Genomic DNA, 17298 nt, shown 5'->3' with positions numbered 1-17298 from the left:
CGGTTGGCGGGCGTTCAGTTTTGTACAGTAGGTTACACCGTCAGCGCCAGAACTGTAATATTATTATACAGTTTAATGGTCAGCACACGGCGTTGTCGTGTTTATTTCCGGTGTGGTTTCATTTTTTATTGGTTACTTACTTTTTTTTCTTCGTTTTGTGAATATGCTACTGCAGACTGCTTGAGAGCAGGCAGAAGTGGACGTGTGTAGAAGCAGACAACAATGGTGTAATTTTGTATTATAAGGGTATTGTTATTATGAGGGTATTTACATATTTCCATGTCATTTGAGTCATTGCGGATATATCAATACTTATCTGAAGCAGCATCACACGATTTTAGATCACTATTTCCTGGTAAAGGGAGGGTGTTCTAGGTTCATTTGATTTGATAACAAGCAGCGTACATGTGATATATTGATTATAAGCCACTTACATATAGATACACTTCTGGCATGAATCATTAAGAGTTTTGGAGAAACCAGCTGTACAGGCATACCAGACATCTCGCTCTGCCCACTATCCTTGACTGTCTACAAAGTTGTAGACAGCCAGCTGCTTTCTAACAAAAGAAAATGTATTCAACTCAGGTTACATATGGGTCACTGTGTACTTCATTCATTCATTCATTATCCTAACCTGCTTATCCTGAACAGGGTCGCAGGGGTGCTGGAGCCTATCCCAGCATACATTGGGCGAAAGGCAGGAATACACCCTGGACAGGTCGCCAGTCCATCGCAGGGCACACATTCAAAACCGTGTGATGCTGCTTCAGATAAGTAATGATATCTTGGCATTCGGCAATGACTCCCACATCCAATTTCCTGGAGATGGTGTTGACATTATAACCTAACTTTGGTGAAAATAAATTTGAATCCATTTTAAAAGTTTTTTTTGTTGCAAATAATGATTCATAACCCTGTTGCTTTTCATTTTGGGGTGAACATAATATACACTCACTGTACACTTTATTAGGAACACGTGGACACCTGGAAATGTAAGTGTAAACAGTTGCATCACATCTTCTCCTGTGAAGGGAGATGTGGATCCTGTAGTTTAGGACTGTAATTTTCTGATAAACCGGCTCATTAAAGCCCATGTTATGACACCTAAAAATAGTGATCATAGTAATCATTGATTGCTGTTAACTGATGTGAACTGTAATGTTTGAATGTGAAATTATTTGTGTGCACTATATTACAATATTTATATTATTCTGTGTATTATTTGTTATCTGTACCCGTTTGCTTTGTCTTTTCCAATTACCTAGTGGCTACGGTACATGACTAGGACCCGGAAAGTTGGTGGTTCAAGCCCCAGATCCGCACAGCTGTTGGGCCCTTGAGCAAGGCCGTTAGCCCCACTTTCCAGGGGGATTGTCCCCTGATTTGTCTAATGAACTGTAAGTTGCTTTGGACAAAAAGGGTCAGCTAAATAACAAATTATCATTATTAAATTTAGGCTTTTAGCAGATGCTCGCTTCCAGAGCAACTTGCAGTGTGGAATGGATACCAATTCATCAGGGTCACAAGCAACCAATACTTTAAAATAAGATGACATGAATGAACATTAACTAATGTAGTAACCATGAATGAATGATGTACCAATACATTAACAAATCTGTATTTTTTCTCAGCCGGTTTTTGAATAAGTTTTCCTACTTCACAATCCAGAGACTATTGCTGCAGTCTATACCACTCACTTGTTTTTAGATGTGTAGATGTGTGGTGCTTAAATTTGATTTAAGAATTCTGATTTCATAACTGCAGTTAGACTCATAAGACAATAGTGCAAAAACATTTTTTGTACTGAAGGACAATGGGAAGGTTAAGCAGGTGCGTCTTTAATCCATAGTAGAAGAGAGGAGCTCGTTCCACCACTGGGGTTCAGGATAGATTATGAATTCACATACAATTCGTACACAAATATGAGCCCAGCGAGATCACACTGGGTTTAGGCCTTTTGCAATACCCCACTGTTCAACAAATACATCTAAAATGTGGATGCATGCAAGAAATATCACTCCAAACTCTTCCAAATGGGGAAATATTCCTTTTAATTCCTACTCAATTAAATATAAAACCAACAAATGAGGTCATAACCAAATTGTTTATTATGCAGAAACACGTTCCTTCCTGTCTCTCACGCACACACACGCACTCGACACACACACGCACACGCTCGCCCATGCACACTTAAATACATAAAGGTGGAATTCAGCATAGCTCACTTTTGTTGCACATGCTTTAATAAAATGATACATATATTTACACGGTCTGCTTATCCCAGGTTTTCTGCTACCCACCACGTTACACGTTTTTCTGAAATCCCCCACACTTAAGAACTTCTACGGAAAAACAAAACTCTATAAGAAAGAAACCAATACAAAGCATGGGGCATTTGGCCAATACAACACAGTAGTATATGGTTTTCATCAACTACATAAATATGGCAGTAACACTGAGTATAGTTTGTAAAGTCTATGTACAAGGTTGGGACATTGGAAAGTCTCCATGTCTGCATGTGTAGACCAACAAGGACATGCCTTCAGTCTGCCTCGATCCGGAAATTTCTCTTTACAACACCGAAGTAAACGATGACGCGCTCAAGCTTCCCAAGCTTCCGTAAGGTGCCGAGCTCCGTGACGGGAAAACCGGAGAACGCTTGCGTGTTTTCACACGGCAAATGTCCCGTTTATTTAAGCCGTGTGTTGATTAGAGTTTTGACCACACCGCAGAGCTGATGCCCATTCTAAAACTAGCAAGGTTCTAAAGGCGGTGGTACGGTTCTAAAGCCTGTGGTACAGTTCTAACGACTCTGGTATGGGTCTACAGACTGGCAAGGTTCTAAAGCCAGTGGTACAGTTCTAAAGACTGTTGTGTTGGTCTAATGATTGTGGTACAGTTCTAAAGCCTGCAGTACGGTTCTAAAGACAGCTCTATGGGTCGTTCTAAAGACTGTTTGTATTGGTCTAAAGACTGATGCAGTACGGTTCTAAAGACTGTTCTACGGTTCTAACCACTGCACTGCAGCTGAAACCATGACGAACGCACAGATTAAATAAAGGAGAAGTTGAGCTATAATATTGAGTGAGTTCTCCTCCTTAGCTTTTGATCTCTACAAACCAACTGTGTTGAACACAGGGGAATTGTTTTTTTTCCAATTTTTTTATTCTTCATTTTAAATTGTTCAGGGTGTCGTAGAAACAGCTGAAATAAGGCACGATTAATATCCGGACTAAACTTGGGCATTACAGACTTCTGTGGCATGTAAACAGTCGGTCAATTAAACCAATACCTCTTCACTAGGGGCTCAACTCTTGGACATTCCCTTTTTCCCCCAATAGCCAGTTCAGCTTTAGTGATTAAGAGCAGCAGTTACCTGCAGGGGTACAATCACATGGTAACGAACTGAAACACCAGTAGTGCACACAATACTAACACAATGGGAAAATATAACCAATGGCAGACTTCCTTATTGGATGGTCCAGACCTTGCCCTCAACCACAAAATCATCAGGTTTTTTTTTTTTTTTAAGTCTTGTGTAATATATTTTATTATTTTTATTTTTCCCCAACCAGTCTCATTAATGCTCCGTAAGATTGCGAAATCAAATGCTGAAGCCAAACATACGCCAAGTGCACGACAAGAACAATGGAGAAAAAAAAACGCTCTTTGCCCAAAGCACTCTCCCTCTTTACAAACTTCCACATTTGGGGCTGCCCACCTGCCCAACTGCCCGTTACACACCCAGAATGTTTTAGGAACATAGTGTGACAGTGATGCTTGATATTTTAAAGAGGAAAAAACAAAAACGAAACAGAAAAAAATACATATTTATACTTAAGTTGGCAGCACAAAAACCAGACATTGTTGAATTATTAAAATCCACAGAGTTCCTGCTGCTTTTGCCCCACCGTGCCCAGTGTGGGAGGGGGCGGGAGGGGGTGTCTGGGCAGTTTGGGGCAGCTGCAGTACCAGATGGAGGGGGTGGGTGGGTGAGGGAGGGGGGAGAGAGGGAGGGAGGAAGTAAGATCTGGGCAGGGTTGAGGGGTGCTGATTGGTTGCAGCGGTCTCAGGTCCGAGCTTTGGTCATGTGATCAGTTCAGTCCTGCTTCACGTGATCCTTGACGTCCTCCTCGTCAGTGTACTCAGAGGGCTCGTCCCCTGGCTTCAGCAGCCTGCCCACGTAGTCGTATTTTTCTGCAGGTCAGGAACACAAAGTTAGCACAAAAGTTAGCCTTTTGACTTTGGATGATCCAAATATTTTAGATTACGGTTATCGAATACACCAGGAACAGGCAAACATATATACTGTAAAAATGTATATGAAAAGAAATAGAGATGTAATTTGAGGAGTTAGTGTATTAAATTGGCATTGCACTATGTAGTATGTGCAAAACAAGTGTCGATCATGGACCATATTACTGAGGCAGGCAGAGGGCCATTTGACAGTGTGGTTTAAGGGGCCTTGACTAAACTAGGGAACACCTTTACAGTAGAACAATTACAGTACAGTGATCAGCAACTGCTCCTGCAGCACCACCTAGTGGCATTACGAAATAGTGCTGCACTTTTTCAGTGCAAATAAAAATTAGCAATAAGATCTTTCCCATTGAAAAGTACTCTAGCGAAATGGTTAGAGAGTGGGGCTTGTTCCACAGATGGCATGTTCCCATATTTATCCACAGGGCATTGCAGCTGCAGCCTTGAGCAAGGTGCTTCATTTCAGTAAAATATCCAGTGTGAATTAACGTCATGTCCAAATTAAAGCTGCCTTTTCATCCGGATAAGTGTGTCTACCAAATGCCTAACAATAATGTAATATGATACCTGATTCTGTATTCTTTAAGTTTTGTTCAAACTAGAGTTAGAGTCCAAAGCTATCTGCCAAATATCATCCTCCAGGCCTTCGCACTGCTGATTAATGTTAATTGTGCAGGCAAAACATTCATTAAATTACATAGCAATGAGAGCATACGATAGCAATAACAATGACGATATGCCCTTTATTACCTTATGATAAAAATAATTATGGATTCTTTATAATGGACTCCTGGGCACACATTCACACAGGGCAGCTCTTTATTATTGCTTATCGGGGTTCCCTTATTTGCAGTGGCAGCTGTCTACAGATACTTTAAATGAGATTAAGGCTTCATTTCAGCCTAAGTGATAAGTGCCTACTTATGGTATTTACCCAGCTAATTACACTAGGTTGTCCCCAGTAGAAACGGGCCTCTGTAGAAAGACTAGACTCCCTTATCCATCTCCAGAAGGAATGAAGGAAGCCATTCATTATAATCTCTTTCAAGTCTCAAATTTAACATAACATAACTTACTGACAAGAACATTCAGCCCAACAATGCTCGGCATTATCCTACCACGACTGTACCTAACGCTTCCCTACCTAAAAACTACACCATATTCTAGCACCGTATGAGGCCTGGTCTTGGAAACCCTCAGAGTTTCTGCCTCCACAACATGAGCTGGCAACAGTGACCACTGTCTGTGTCAAGAAATACATTCTAATGACTGTGCTGAATTTGTCAACTTCAATTTGTGCCTATTTGTTCTGTTAATAGAACTTAGTATTTTTTTTGTATTATTCAAAACGGCAGGGAAATGGCCATTAGCCTCTGCATGTACGGCGATAATAAAAGTGAAGGGAAAGCATGTTCTGCAAGGGCTTCAGGTGACGTTTACGGCTCTCTCAAGAACACACTCGCTGCAGTTGAAGGGGGGGGGGCATCCTCTGTGTAGGTAGCTCCCCTCCAAGCGTGGTGGGGCGTGTTGTGCGTGTCCGAGGATCAGTCTCACATTTCGGAGCGCCAGTCCCAGCTCGCCCACTTGAGCTTGTGTTTCCGCCCGATGCGCTAATCGCACTGGTAAAACCAGACGCTCTGCCCTGTGTGCTCTACCCTCCTGTCCATTACCGCCAGCCATCTGTGCACTACAACAAGGGCTCTCAAAATGGCTGCCCCAAGGCCTCGCAAACGCACATTCCATGGCTGTGTTCCCTTATACGTACACGTGTGCAATTACACTGGGGGTCCCACGGACATGGTTATTAATTCAGGGCACACAAATTAAATGAGCTGTAAAAAGTTTACAAACCTTCTGACATCTATTTTCTGCAAAAGCAAGTTTATTTGGTGAGACAATTACATTTTTGATTTGCATTGCATTTGTTTTCATGGCATGCAAATTGCTAATGTAAATTTCCAACTATATGGGAAATGTTTCTATCTTTTTCTAGGGAATATTATACAACTCACTGAGCTGTATTTCAAATAGAGAATACCATTCCTCTGAGCATGTAAACATCCCCTTAAGAATGCAGAGGGGGGAGCTTTTATTCTGCTTGCATGTATCACTCATTCACTAAAGTGCTCTTTGTCTTGTCTGGTTCACTAAAGTGCTCTTTCTGTCTTGTCTGGCTCACTATAATGCTCTTTCTGTAGTGTCTGGTTCACTATAGTGCCCTTTCTGTAGTGTCTGGTTCACTATAGTGCCCTTTCTGTAGTGTCTGGTTCACTATAATGCTCTTTCTGAAGCATCTGTTTCACTGTAGTTTCCTTGTTAGTGTAAATGTACGCCATGAGCCTGGGGCTTTTCAGAATGTCAACATGCAGACTACAAACACAGCGATCTCCTGATCGTTTCACACGGGGGCCGTCTCGTCCACCTCCCCCGCGGCTGACTCCGCTTCAAAGGCCGAGCTGTGTCCCTCAGCTAATAAGCACATGTGATTTTCCCTGCTGCGCCTCGGTCTACTGCTCAGCGAGGAGGGAATGTCCCTGCAAGCGGGAATGTAAATACCTGCGTTCCCTGCAATAACGCTCCCGACAGACGGCCACTGCAGGCCACTGCGCAACAGTTAACCCTTTCAGTCCCACGCCCAATATAAAGTGGCTCCGCCCAAATCGCAAGGGCTTTAGGCTACGATTGGTTGAAAAGGTATAAGGAGAGTGCCATATGGGATTTTATGGAAGTTACGCTTGACTGAGACTGAAAGGGCTAAAGACCAGCTTCAGTACCGTCGAAGACTACTTATACAAATAAAACAAGTGCATTTTAATTTGTGGGGGAAACAATTTCTAGGTTTGCCATAACAAAGCAACAGGACAAATACTTTTTCGAATTAGTTACCTCATTACATATTTATAAGTATATGCTGAGAATTGCTTGTCACTACTGTTCAAAACCGGTGTTTGTGACCTGTGTTTGTGTTCACCTCTGTTCATCATGAAGAGCAGGAGTGAATCAGAGTCATGCATTCACCAGGTGTTTTTTTTGATGAATATTGAAGTATTTTCTAAAATTCCAAGAGTTTCCACCATATTTGGAACCAACCTTTGGAATTCCTTATCCTTAACTCATCACAGCTAGACACAATATTGATCATTTTTAAAGTGCAAGGTACTATAAATGTGGTCTAATTTGCCCTTAGATCCAAGGTAATGCATGCAACTTCTTAACCTGCAAACTAAATAGTGACTCAATACAAATCAGTATATAGTGACTTTTGGATTCAGATACTTTTATGTGCTCGATTGATCTTGCTCCAACCAAGAGACCCAGAGGATTCCATAGGTTCCAATACACAAGACATGCTTAGTAATTTGAATTTGAATCCAAAACATACTTAACCAAGGTCTGATTGGTAGTAGCATCAATAAGTAAATATCTTTTATGAATGTTTAAAGGCCCGCACACAGCAGCAGTACTTGAAGCCCACAAAACGTTTGCAAAGAGCAGCAACATTTTTTTTTTGACCCAAATTCCCCCTCCACCTCCACCTCCTGTGGTCAGCTCTCTGTGTAAACATTTAGCAATATCATCCACGAATTATGAATAAACATATGTCATGTCATGCGAGGAACCGTTTAACAAAGAGCTCAAAGAATTGCAATTATAATTTGCAATTGTTTTACTTGGATCTGTATGGAACACAAATCGAAAGTTCCAGGATGATATGAAAAGCTCAAGTCCTTACCCATGAACTGCATGTCCCATTCTCGCACGCTCTCCATCTGTACAGCGTTCAGATCCGACAGGTCGTCGTACTCGTCTCGTAGTGCGTCTTTTTCCAGGCAGAAGGTCGCCAGGCCCCTCGATGCATCCCTGCCAGCAAAAATCCCATACGGTCCATCTGGAGACAGGGAAGGAGAGGCCGGGATTAGGGAGGATGGAAATGCCACTCAGGACTCGTTCAGCCACCCGTGTGTGAGCAGTGAGGATGCCCTCCGCTCATATCCATAATCCTGTGCGTATCACACACACACACACACACACACACACACACACACACACACACACACACACACACACACACAAAACTCCAATAATACAATGATATGTGGTGTTAGCATCTTACTGGAAGCAGGCTAGTATAAGGAATGGGGAGGGGGGGCACAAGGAGTTGTAAAAAACGACTAAATTTACTCGCAAGCAAATTATTGGCTTCACAAAACCAAAACATTGGGCAAAGCTACCAATCACAGTGGTTTTCACTTATCTGGACCAATCGCAGTGGCTCTCACTTATCTGGACCAATTGCAGTGCCTCTCAGTTATCTGGACCAATTGCAGTGCCTCTCAGTTATCTGGACCAATCAGAATGCTCTGCTCTGTGGAGTGTTCCTCTTCCATTGTTCAGACAAGGCAGTGATTGACAGCTCATTTTCCACCCATTATGAGTCATGCTTCATAAACTCTTAATTCTATTTAATACCTGACCTACCCAGTGTAGCTGGTTTGATAGACTGTGGTTTGGGTGTATCCACTGGAATCACCTCTACCAGTTACAAACAACAACAGCAAGGGATCTTCATATGCTCAAGCCTACAAAGGCAGCATATTTCACCTGAAACTCAATAAAAGAGTAGCTCAGCTGACTGCACGATCATGTACAATTGCAACAGTGAAACCTGTAAAACCTGCATCCAATGGCCCCAACTAGCAACTGTTGATATGTTGCTACAAAATAAAAACCAATGCCATGCACTGTTAGGGTGGCACAATCCAGTTAGGGTGGCGCAAATTACTGATTACGGAATGTAGGCCTCCAGCAATCCCAAATTGACGCTCACATCTCCAACATGGCAATATGCATGCAGAATGCAGCACTCAAGAGTTCAGGGCATTGGAATCTCTTGATGAAGCAGGTTTCCATGATTACACATAAGACATTAGCAACTTAAGATAAATTATATTAGAATTACTAAAGCAGGTTTGTATAAGTATGGGAAAGTTAGCATGCTGTGCTAAAGCAGGTTTGTATAAGTATGGGAGAGTAGCAAGCCAATTCCTCCTCAGTTGTCCCAGCTATGTCTTTCACTGCAAAGGCAGTTTTTATATGGCAAGTGTTCTTCTTTTTCCTGAAGAACACTTGAGCATTGAAGCTTCATAGAACATTGGTTAACCCACAGATTAGACCAGAGTGAACCTTACATTTTCAGTCAACACCTGTCATTTTTGAGCATGTCCGGAAATTGAGCTAAAATATAATTTGTAAATGACTGGACTAATTACATAATTAACAGCATACAAAATGCCAATGGTGTAAATGACTGGACTAATACATAATTAACAGCAGACATGAGATCCATATATAGATGATGTCCTACGTGCCCTGCTGCTGTGAAGTCACAGTCAGGCCAAGTAAAAATAAAACGCAAATGCCAGTTATATATCCGCACACCTAAATGCGTGTCATTCAGACGAACACACTCTCTGGCAGTCTATCAACTGCGCCGTCAAATGTTGAGCCCAACTTAGCAACAGACCTCAGTCAAGCACACAATTTAAACAAGTCTACATACCAGTGCAGTGTCCTGCACACTCCTGACAATTTAAAACAGAAGCATTCATTTCAGCTTTCACCAATATTCACAACAAAATCTACAAATTGGATAATCGGATAATTAAATGGATCCAAATGTCTAAAATCTTATCATATCATAGGAGTGCTTTAAAATTTTACTCACACAAAACAAGGTAAAGTATTTCAAATATGTACTTCAACTCAGCCAATTTAGCACACGTTTTACGTAGGTGAAAACAGACTGAAACAGGAATTTCCATCTCTGGAGCGTTAATGACAGATTCTTTACCCAGCATGCAAGCGGACAGTCATTTCCCCCAAGCCTGGGGTGATAACAGTCTAGTGATAACACCTGCACAGCGTCTACAATGCATCACACATGAAAGTATGCAGCATTGCTTTCTTAGTGAAAATGATTGATGGGTCAGGAAAATGAAATGACTTCACATTCCAGTCCAGGGCAATGAAGCCAGTTCTAAATCAGGCTACTCTTCCTCATCACCCTTCACTGAGAAGTGAGTTTGGTTTTCATGGCGATGAACGTTTATAGGAAACATACTGCAGTCTGCCTGAGGCAAGGCCATGGGAGTGAGTCCCTTCACAGCACCTGGCTTAAAAATGCTCCCAGTGAACTTATCGCCTTAAGTTTGAGCACCATTTTTCATTCCCACCTGCCCCCCCGGAATATTTCACCAAACTTCCCCGTGAGGGAAAAGGAATTCAGTACCACACTGCTGAGGCTTAAGTTTAATTGCCTTTGCTACACTCATCAGTGAGGGCTGTGCTCAGGGGCGAGGTCAGGAAACAGAACCCTGAGTTTCCGCCCATTAAAATGCTCACCACTTGCAGAGACTCTGCAGACAAAGCCGGTTTCTTTATTATGTGATGATGACGTTTCCATCAGAAAAACGGAAAAATGACCTTGAAGCCATTTGTAGACTGGAGATAGACCGTTGGGTTTTAGTTGAATGTTGAATGCTGGATTAGTTTCTGCTTTAAGGCCAGGTGTCTGCAGGCTTCCAGTCAACACCAGTGTGCTGCTTCGGCTATCACTCTCCTTCAGCCTAGACTTTGTGGTTCATGGCTATGGATAACTGATACTTTGAGAACTGTGCCTTATCTGACCTGTGTTCTGTAGTTGCTCCAATGACCTTCGGTATGCATCATTTTTATGTTGCAGCTTTGGATAAAAGCTTCCACTAAATAACACGTTATGCAATACCTGTCCTAACACACTCCTGTAGCACTGAGCTAACGCACTCTTGTAGCACTGCGCTAACGCACTCCTGTAGCACTGCGCTAACGCACTCCTGTAGCACTGAGCTAACGCACTCCTGTAGCACTGAGCTAACGCACTCCTGTAGCACTGAGCTAACGCACTCCTGTAGCACTGAGCTAACGCACTCCTGTAGCACTGAGCTAACGCACTCCTGTAGCACTGAGCTAACGCACTCCTGTAGCACTGAGCTAACGCACTCCTGTAGCACTGAGCTAACGCACTCCTGTAGCACTGAGCTAACGCACTCCTGTAGCACTGAGCTAACGCACTCCTGTACCACAGCGCTAACGCACTCCTGTACCACTGCGCTAACGCACTCCTGTACCACTGCGCTAACGCACTCCTGTACCACTGCGCTAACGCACTCCTGTAGCAATGTGCTAACATACTCTTGTAGCACTCCACTAATGCTGTACTCTATGAAGCACTCAGTCACTGCCCATATTCCAGCATGGACAAATCTCTTCTGACTGTACATTGACTAAATCAACACTCACCTTTATCTTCTAGCACTTTCCTGTTGTGCTTGTAACTTAATCTTGATGTTGTGAGGCATGATTACATGAGCTACATCTGGTTCATGATTTGCCATAACTTTACTGATATGAAAGCGTCTGACAAATAAATGCAATGCATCTCCTGTAAAGCTGTGCTTGCGCTCTCCTGTGGAGCTGTGCTAGTGCTCTCATGTAGCACTGTGTAGCCAGCAGTGCACATTCAGGGAGGATGCACTTCACCTGCAGGTGTGGCACAGTGGTGACTTGCTAGGCCCAGAGCCAGATTGCATACATTACAGGCAGTTAAGCATACGCCCATATCCAGAGCAACTTACAGTACTTACACATTTTTATGTACATTATACATTTTACATAGTATCTATTTGTACGGCTGAACATACTGCAGCAATTTAAGTGAAGTGCCCTTGTTTAAGGGTACAATGGCAGTGTTGTTCCAGGAAATCGAACCTGCAATCTTTAGGCTACAAGCCCAGTTCTACACTGCCTGAAAGTGAGAAAAAAAAAAAAAAAAAAAAAAAAAAAAGAATAATAAAATAACTGGAAAGGAAACTTCTCAGGGGGACCAAAATTAGAAAAGGACGCATGCCATCAAAAGTGGACAGACTTGATATTTATAGAAAAGTGAAATGGGAGAAGAAGCTTCGATGGTATGGGAATATATCCTCTGGATATTCACATGGACAGAGTGAGAACAGACTACGTATCCCTATTGTGGCAGCAGCAGCTGACATATGATACTAGATCCCTGTATTTAGCTAGTCCTGTTATCCAGAGGAACTTACGCAGGCCGTTCATGTGATCTTGGGTTCCTACAATAGTCCTCTCATCACACAGCTGTTAGTGGAGTGTGAGACTATCACATGACACACTGTTGGTCACCAATACTGCAGCTACTGTACAGAAAAGTTCATTTTCATTTGTTATTTAGCTGATGCTTTTTATCCAAAGCGACTTACAGTTGATTTGACTAGGCAGGGGCCAATCCCTCCCCTGGAGCAATATGGGGTTAAGGGGCCTTGCTCAAAGGCTCAACAGATGTGTGGATCTTATCGTGGCTACACTGGGGCTTGAACCACCAACCTTCCGGATCCTAGTCATGTACCTTAGGCACTAGGCTACAGGCTGCCCCTACAGGCTACACACCATTACAAAAACACCATTAGAAATGACAAATAAATCACTTCATTCTAGGTCTGCCTCGTTCTTAACACAAGGCTTCTTCACACACTACTTCCACTAATTCTTGGATCTTTTTCACCAGTCTAGGTTTGTGTCACTTTCTTTTCTTCCTGAATTACCACAAAGCTGCCTGCTGCATAATCTGTTGTAATCGATTCTAATTTTATTATTCAGATCCAGAGCCAACTCACCTAGATGACTCACAGCTAGTCCTGTAGCTAAACACGACGACAGCACGATGCAGTTACAGCAAGTTAATATTTTACAGATACCATCTGTACCACAATGTTCCACTGAAATCTAGTTAGGGCATCAGAGCCGGATGAGGAAGATACTTTATCATCACCATCAATGTTTTTACACTGCAACCAATGACTCCCAAGTGTTAATCCACCAAATGCAATTAAGCGGGCCAAATGATTGCTTTCATTTAGAAGATACCCTTATCCAAAGAGATGTACTACAAATGTAGGAGAAATTAAAATACGTGCACCCGATTAAAGTGAACATTAGTGCCAACTTGGCTAGCAACACTGCCAGGCCAGCGAGTAAAGATGCAACATCGCTAAAGCAATAATGCAAATTAACTGTACTGACCAAGAACCAAAATACTAATTCTGAATACATACAGATAACAGTTTAACTTAAGTTGTGCATAGCAGAGTAGAATATTAGAAAACAGTAGTTCTTCTCAAAATAATGCTTGTTCAAATTAAGTGTAGAAAGATGAGGGATTCCTAATTTACATTTTCAGTGCACACCACAGACCAAAACACTGAACACCACACGGGAAATGAGAAACATGGGCGTTTTAAACTTGTGTTTTAACAGAGTTGTTACATTTACTTTCCTTTTGAAGAACAGTATCTGCATTTCCTCGGATGTGGTCAAGACCTGTTTGAAACCTGAGCAACAATCCCACCTTGTACATTTTGCCTAAAACCAAGCTTTACAGAACAACTGTGAAGAGCGCGGGGCATTGGAAAGCTCCGCCACGAGATTCAGAAAGATTCATATTCTCTAGCAAACCACATTTATCCACACATTCTTCCAAATAAAGCCATTAACACACAAGTCAAGTTGTTAACAAACCAAGCAAATCCAATACAAAACTTGCAGTTTATCAAATATATTGTTTGTCTGGCCACTCATAGATTCAGACAGTTACAACAAATTTTCAGGCCTTATGGCTTTGTCTTGTCATCAGCAGTTTATGGGCAAAGGTCATCGGCACATTATCGTTTAACCTTGACATCACCCCCCCACCTATATTTATCTAAAACTCATCCTATCCTGTAAGGGTAAACACTTCACGGTCACTGAACATAAAATACAATTTAACAGTCTGAGGAAGAATGCACGCATCACAGCATTTTAAACACAGACACAACCAACAGCAGCTTAATGCACAAACAAAATGGATAGAGATGCTGTCAATATGACACAAGCATGGCTCAGTTTGAGACCAACCATGTTAGAGAAGAAACTAACTATTTCAGTTTAGCTACTGACAGCAACAGTCCCTAAATTAACTGCCTATCTAGTACCATCTTGATTTAAAAACACAAAAATTATGCATGTACACCTCAGTCATCTCCAAATCTGCTGAATAAAACATTTGAGCTTCCCTGCGGCTTCCTGTGGTACAGATTTTTGAGTGCAGAAAACCCGTCAGAGGTTCTTTGACCTGCATACCGTATCCTGAAAGAATCCGAAACCTTTCTAATCAGATGGCTTTGGGCCTGGGGGCAAAATGCATCACTGTGCAGTTATTGCTCCGGAGGAGAAATGCCTAGCAGCTGCAGGCAGATCACAGGTGCCTGACCTGTCCAAAGGGCTGCACTGAAGCGGTGACATTGAAATACCTTGCAGATTGATTCCATCCCTCCAGGGTCAAGCCAGGATTGTGTGTACCGCTGCAGAGCTCCTGACCACATCTGGCCCTGGCTGTCTGGATTTTATCCACTGAAGGACTCAAGTCAGGACACTTTATGGTCCATGGGCCACAGTGGCTGGATCATCCTAAAATTCTCCAGCCACCTTTCACCATTTTACCAGACCATTAGATATTTAGAACAGAGCAGGACCTCAGAATGATGGGTGGTTACCTGCACAAAGTAGCTGGTAGAGCAGACAAAGTTACTAGCAACAGATAAAGTTTACCAGCATTTGGCTGGTGGCCGGTGTTAATTTTGCACCCTGGACTCAATCCCATGACACTGTGCAACCGCTTGATGCTTGTGCCATTTCTATAACTCACTGTGCATGACTGTTGCAGTGAGCTACAAAAACCTGGCAATTCACTGACAGGTGGGTAGATAAGGACAGAAAGCATTCTGCAGACGATCACGACAACTCTGCAAACTCAACTTAGAAACTGTACTGTCATTTTTTCTTAGTTTATACAGGATATAAACATTTAATTAAAATATTTATATTTATTTTTAAATTCCTACATAAACACGCGACGAAATTCTTTAACACAACGTGACATTCCTGCAATCCGAATACTAAGGCTTTATGGAACATGTGCAATGCCATTGAACGTAGCATGCATATGTGCGATATTTAATATTGTAATCAAATTAAACCAGTCTTGGCTGCAAATAGGCGAACACCATATTGGGCGGCTGCTGTGCCAAATCGCGCGAATTTTCAGAATGGCCATTACGGGACAATAGAACGACGGCTGTCTTTATGGTTTGGTCAAGAATTGCAATTTGTCATGTATATTGTTAGAACGTGCGTTTTAGAACTAAATACAAGAGGTTACCAAACATTACTTTGTGCATACATGTCACGTGATCGCGCCAAGTCGCAGGCAATGGACGCACAAAGTACAAAGCGGCGCGCCTACTGATAGCTAAGCTAAACGTTGCGTTTGTAGGCGCCACAATTCCACCAAGACAACAATGCAGCTAACTGTATAATAGCATGCTACCATATCAAACTTTCAGATCCCACGAACTAAAGCTGGCCTATGTAGCACAACAATTGCAAAAGAAAAATATGGCAGGCTCAGGCTGTTAGCCTGTGTGTTACCCATTGTTTGTGGATAGAACAAAGGCAACTTGCGTAGGTTATCGTTATCATCTCTCTACCTACTGTTAGCTAGGCGAAAATACAGGGAGATATTTTGATTAAGTACTCAAGTTGCGGCTAGTTAGTTGTAACCTGAACGCCATGAATTACATAGCTACAAATTAAGAACCGTCGTAACCATGCTAAAAGTTAATCTTTCTGGCACCAGCTAACGTTACGTGTCTAATTGACTTCACGGTATCGACTCGGGTTTTGGTACGTTGCAATGCAGGTGAAAGGTTTTTTTCTGACATTAGTTACTCTATTAGCAAATACCAGATCACAAGCCCAGGGACATTTAATTCACTGATCATGTATCAGTCATATCTCAAACAGCTATACAAGCTTAACAGGCATTAAAATAGAAACGATTGCAGCTGGCTGTTCGCAGCATGCAAACAATATGGACATAACTTATTGGCATTTGTCCTGGCCAGCTAGGTGAAGTTACAATGATTCACTGACGAAGTTGCCTAACGTTAGATATGCTGGCTTTATACTGACAGAAAACAAGCTCCCTTGCGTTTAATTAACGGTTCTGGAATGTCAGGCAGTGCAGGGTAAAATAACAAGATAGTGAATCTAACGAACATTGAATGCAATGCAAATTATTGTAAAGTTCCCAAGCAAACAAGGACAATGACAAAGCCAACCAGCTATCAATCTAGATTAAGTCAAAATCAGGTTATAATCTATTTTAGATAAACTTACATCTCGAGTTAAGTCACTCTTGCAAACAATCTAACCACCTTGCTATTTTGTACACGTAGCTACCTCTTAGCCAGTTGAAATCAAACTGGTGTTAGCCAGATAGTCAAGTTAGCGATTTGGTTTGCGTGTCACTAGCTTGCTAGCTTGGTACACAGATCGATCTCATGATCGGTGTGATCTTACCGCGTCCATAAAACTTTTTGCCACTGGTCACATCGAAGACTTTCATATTAACAGCCATCAAGATCCGGGGGTTTTGAACACCATCGTATTCCCCCAGTTGCTCTAAAGTGAAATCACGTCTTCTCATCTTAGGCAGGGACGAGGCCTCGCTTCCCTGGGCCGCGTCCGCACCGATCCGTCTTCCCCATCGCCGGTAAATCCCATAGCAGAGAGCCAGCACTAGGATTAAAACACTGAGATTCAGCAACATCCCGCTTGGACCGAGACCCGATTCAGGTTCCTCTGTTGTCCCCTGCCCGTTACTAGCGTCACCTACTCCACTCCTTCCATCCCCATCGTCCGCCATACTGCACGTTAGCGCCTACCCATCCTCCGCACCCGCCCACTTACACCTAAATCAAATTTGATTGGCCTGCGTCATTGTTCCATCTTGGGAATTGTAGTCCATTCACAGACCCCACCCACAGAACTGAATGTTGTTGTACAGTCCTGTGCCCCACCCACCATATTTTAACATATTAG

General features: G+C 42.4%; 1 protein-coding gene across 1 annotated transcript; it reads right to left on the bottom strand.

Moving 5' to 3' along the window:
* Positions 1–2093: 2093 nt before the first annotated feature.
* pgrmc2 (progesterone receptor membrane component 2) lies at positions 2094–17161 on the bottom strand. Its single transcript, XM_061245678.1, has 3 exons — positions 16777–17161; positions 7997–8152; positions 2094–4200 (listed from the first exon to the last, which is right to left on the bottom strand). Exons 1-3 carry the CDS (start codon positions 17120–17122, stop codon positions 4103–4105), a joined length of 600 nt encoding a protein of 199 aa, XP_061101662.1. The 5' UTR covers positions 17123–17161; the 3' UTR covers positions 2094–4102.
* Between the last annotated feature and the right edge of the window lie 137 nt (positions 17162–17298).

This window comes from Conger conger, chromosome 6 (assembly GCF_963514075.1).
Source record: "Conger conger chromosome 6, fConCon1.1, whole genome shotgun sequence".
Taxonomy (NCBI): Eukaryota; Metazoa; Chordata; class Actinopteri; order Anguilliformes; family Congridae; genus Conger; species Conger conger.
Note: the sequence above shows the minus strand (reverse complement) of the source record. Positions and strands in the feature narration are given on the sequence as shown.